This window comes from Medicago truncatula, chromosome 6, assembly GCF_003473485.1.
Source record: "Medicago truncatula cultivar Jemalong A17 chromosome 6, MtrunA17r5.0-ANR, whole genome shotgun sequence".
NCBI classification, from domain to species: Eukaryota; Viridiplantae; Streptophyta; class Magnoliopsida; order Fabales; family Fabaceae; genus Medicago; species Medicago truncatula.
In genome coordinates, this window is record NC_053047.1 from 36,031,099 (window position 1) to 36,035,676 (window position 4,578).

At 38.6% G+C, this 4,578-nt stretch overlaps 1 protein-coding gene across 1 annotated transcript; it reads left to right on the top strand.

The window, feature by feature from the left end:
- The first annotated feature begins 377 nt into the window (after positions 1 to 377).
- On the top strand, positions 378 to 3,930 carry LOC120576105 (uncharacterized). The gene is made up of 2 exons (XM_039827095.1): positions 378 to 2,963; positions 3,103 to 3,930. The coding sequence occupies exons 1-2, from the start codon at positions 378 to 380 to the stop codon at positions 3,928 to 3,930; spliced, it is 3,414 nt and encodes a 1,137-aa protein (XP_039683029.1).
- Positions 3,931 to 4,578: the final 648 nt, after the last annotated feature.

A 4,578-nucleotide genomic window follows, 5' to 3' on the forward strand; every position in this document is an offset into this window, starting at 1 on the left:
TTAAAATATGTTTCATTTTCGTGTCTAAAATTTTATATTATTATTTTTATAAAATAAAATAATATAATATAATAATGCATATTGTTTAAAAAGGAGGGATTAAAAAATAGTATAGTGCAAGAAAGTTGTTTATCGATCAAAATTAAAACTATGTTACAATTATTTACTAATTAATTATTATATGTTTGCGAGTTAAAAATTTAATTTGTTTGCGCGTAAACTTATATTTTATTGTTTGAGCGGGATTTTTTTTTGCGCGTAATGTTAGTTACGGAATATGTCAATGAAGTTGCGCGTAAACTTATGTTTTATCTCCGTTGAGTAAAAATTTATTTTTGACGTGGAATATGTCAATGAAGTTGCGGAACGTGTAGAAGATGGAGTATTATGAATATTATCGTCGTTGGATGTACGATAGGACGTTTCCGGGAAGAACTGGACTAAAACCGCAATTTGTCGAAGGAGTTGACGGATTTATTTCATGGGCATGGGAGCAAGAAATCTGTAGAGATGAGGGAGGAATTAGATGTCCGTGTCTAAAATGTAGGTGCAGACATATAATTACCGATCCTGGGGATGTGAAGAAACACCTAAAAAAAGTTGGTTTTATGCCTAATTATTGGGTTTGGACATATAATGGTGAAATGTTTCAGAATTTTGGGGTAGGGATCAATGCACAAGCTTCTACTAGCCATGGTGGAACAAACGTGGAAACAAATGTGGAATACAATGAAGATGTCAACACAGAACAATTCAACATGATGGATGATATGGTTGCGGACGCTTTAGGGGTGGAATTGTCTTACGGTGAAGATGTTGAAGAGGAACAACCCCCGAATGATAAGGCGCAAAGATTTTACCGATTGTTGAGTGAAAGTAATACACCTTTGTATGAAGGGTCTTCGCACTCTAAGCTATCTATGTGTGTGTGGCTTTTATCTCATAAGTCGAATTATCTTAATCCTGATGATGGTATGGATGATATTACGAAGATGTTGAAGGCCATGACTCCGTTCAAAGATAATCTGCCAATGAATTATCATGCTGCGAAGAGGTTGGTGATGAAGTTGGGATTATCAGTTAAAAAGATTGATTGTTGTAGAAATGGATGCATGTTGTTTTATGACAATGAGTTTGGGATAAATGATGGAGCATTGGAGGAATGTAAATTTTGTCAAAGCCCGAGGTACGGTATTAGCAAGCAGAAACGAGTTGCGGTTAAGTCAATGTTTTACTTGCCAATAATACCAAGATTACAAAGACTGTTTGCATCGATGAAAACTGCTAGTCAAATGATGTGGCATCATTCAAATGGAATTCCCGGAGTGATGCGACATCCTTCTGACGGTGAAGCGTGGAAACACTTTGATCGAGTACATCCTGATTTTGCAGCAGATCCACGGAATGTGAGACTTGGATTATGCTCTGACGGTTTTCAGCCATATGTCCAATCCTCGGCAAAACCATATTCTTGTTGGCCAATCATTGTAACCCCGTATAATCTCCCTCCTGAAATGTGCATGACAAAACCATACTTGTTTTTGAGTTGTATTGTACCAGGACCAGATAACCCTAAAGCAGGCATAGACGTGTTTCTACAACCGTTAATTGATGATTTGAAGAGGTTGTGGGCTGGAGAATTGACATATGATATTTCTAGAAAACAAAATTTCAAGTTGAGAGCAGCTTTGATGTGGACCATTAATGATTTTCCCGCTTATGGCATGTTGTCCGGTTGGAGTACCCATGGTAGATTTGCATGTCCACATTGTATGGAAAATACAAAGGCATTTACTTTGGAAAGTGGAGGGAAGAGTTCGTGGTTTGACTGTCATCGTCCGTTCTTGCCTCATAATCACCCGTTTAGAAGACTTAAGAATGGTTTCAAGAAGGATGAGAGAGTTTTTGTTGGTCCTCCACCTAAGATTGCATCAGAAGAAGTGTGGACAAGAGTTTGTGATTATCCAAAAGTCACTGATTATGGTCGAGCTGTCTCAATACCAAGATACGGAGTAGACCACCACTGGACTAAAAGGAGTATATTTTGGGACCTCCCATATTGGAAAGATAACTTGCTCAGACATAATCTTGATGTAATGCACATTGAGAAGAATGTCTTTGACAACATATTTAACACAGTGATGGATGTCAAAGGCAAAACAAAAGACAATGAGAAGGCTAGAAAAGACTTACAAATATATTGCAAAAGAAAGGATTTGGAGTTGAAACATCAACCGAATGGGAAGTTGTTGAAACCGAAAGCCAACTACAGCCTATCTGCCCAAGAAGCGAAATTAGTGTGTCAATGGTTGAAGGATTTGAGAATGCCCGATGGATATTCTTCTAACATAGGCAGGTGTGCCGATGTCAACACGGGAAGGTTGCATGGGATGAAAAGTCATGACTCTCACATTTTCATGGAGAACTTTATCCCAATTGCATTTAGTTCATTGCCCAAACATGTGCTAGATCCACTTATTGAGATTAGTCAATTTTTTAAAAATTTGTGCGCTTCAACCTTGAGAGTTGATGAACTTGAGAAAATGGAGAAGAATATGCCAATCATTATCTGTCAGTTGGAGCAAATTTTTCCACCAGGTTTCTTTGACTCTATGGAACATCTTCCTGTGCATCTGGCATATGAAGCTATACTTGGCGGACCTGTTCAATATAGGTGGATGTACCCTTTTGAAAGATTCATGGGTGACTCAAAACGAGCAGTTAAAAATCTGGCCAAAGTGGAAGGATCAATTGTTGCTATTTACACAGCCAAGGAAACCACATACTTTATCGGCCATTATTTCGTTGATCGTCTACTTACTCCATCAAATACAAGAAATGAAGTTGAGGTTAACGATTTTCGGGATCCGTCAACCTTATCCGTATTCAATCTTCATGGTCGACACGCGGGCAAGGTGCTTCAATATTGGATGGTAGATCAGAAAGAGATGCGGTCTGCTCATGTTCATGTTTTGATTAATTGTGCGGAAGTTAAACCATACCTTGAGTAAGTAAATCTATTCCTACCCATTTTTACTAGTCCATATAACAATAAGTTTTAACGCGATTAACAACTTCGTATTGAATTTATTGCTTTTTAAGGAATTTATTGCTTTTTATGCGGAGTTTGGTGAAGGATCGACAGTTGGTTCGATACATGAATATTTTCCAGCTTGGTTTAAACAAAGAGTGTATAATGCCGAGCCAACTGATGAAGTCATCCGTTTACGGCAATTATCTCAGGGTCCTTTACAATGTGCCAATGAATTTCACACCTACTTCGTGAATGGATATAAATTTCATACCCACTCTTGGACGGAAGGCAAAAAGACTATTAATAGTGGTGTTTATGTAAAAGGAGTTACAGATGGAGGTGAAGATGATTTCTATGGCGTGATCAAACACATTTATGAGCTTTCATATAATGACAATAAAGTGGTGTTGTTTTATTGTGACTGGTTTGATCCCTCGCCTAGATGGACTAAAATTAATAAATTATGCAACACTGTTGACATTCGAGTCGACAAAAAATATAAAGAATATGACCCGTTTATCATGGCACACAATGTTAGGCAAGTGTACTATGTTCCTTATCCCCTAACTCTACCACGCAAACGAGGTTGGTCTGTTGCAATCAAAACAAAACCGAGGGGCCGCATCGAGACTGAAGAAACAAACGAAGAAGTTACTTACCAAGCCGATGATATGACACATGTAAATGAGATAATTGAAGTAGATCAAGTTACAAGTTGGCAAGACTCTCAAGTTGAAGGGGATCAGGTTGATCCTTCTATTTTGGAGATGCGTGATGAAGTTGAAGATGAGAATGAAGACGTTGTTGATGATAATAATGAAGGGGACCAGCAAGACAATCAAGTTGATGATGGTGATGTAGATGAATATAACTATGCGTCTGATAACAACACTTGAAGTATATTGTTATCCACCCTTGTAATGATTGAATTTGAATTTATTGTAATCTTGAATACATTTGAGTTTGAATGAAGATATCGCTTGTTTAATGATGTATATATATTTGAGTCCTTTACAATATCATTTTTTTTGTTATTTAACAGATTCACAATGCCTCCGAAAGAAAAAGAGAAAGGCAAGAGCAAGGACCCCAGGAGGCGGTTCAGAACACACATTGCGGATCCAGCCACATTGACTCCCTTTCCCAGACCACCCTCTTCTTCTAGCCAGGGATCGACTGGGTCATCCCAAGCTAGTGCTGCTGCACCCGGTGGAGGGTCTGGTGTTGTTGCACCTGTTGGTTTTATCCTCCCTACAGGTTACCAGTTGCCTCCTCCACCAACATTTCCTCATGGGCAGACCGGCTTTATGATCCCTCAACATCAACAACCCCCACCACCCCAACATCAACAACCCCCGCCCCAACCCCAACCCCAACCCCAACAGGGTGCTGATGATGATGATGAGGAGATGGCAGATTATCCGCAAGATGAACAAGAGCGTTACATCATTGTGCCTAGCGGGAACTCGTAAGTCTTTATGTATTTTTGTTCAATATGTATATTGTTATAAATTTATGTAATGTTTAACTATATGAGTTTTCAT

Excerpts from the sequence above, each read along its gene's own strand:
- LOC120576105 (XM_039827095.1), top strand. The coding sequence starts at position 378 with ATGGAGTATTATGAATATTATCGTCGTTGGATGTACGATAGGACGTTT. Across the intron at positions 2,964-3,102 it reads AAGAGATGCGGTCTGCTCAT|GAATTTATTGCTTTTTATGC; the intron begins GTTCATGTTTTG and ends TTGCTTTTTAAG.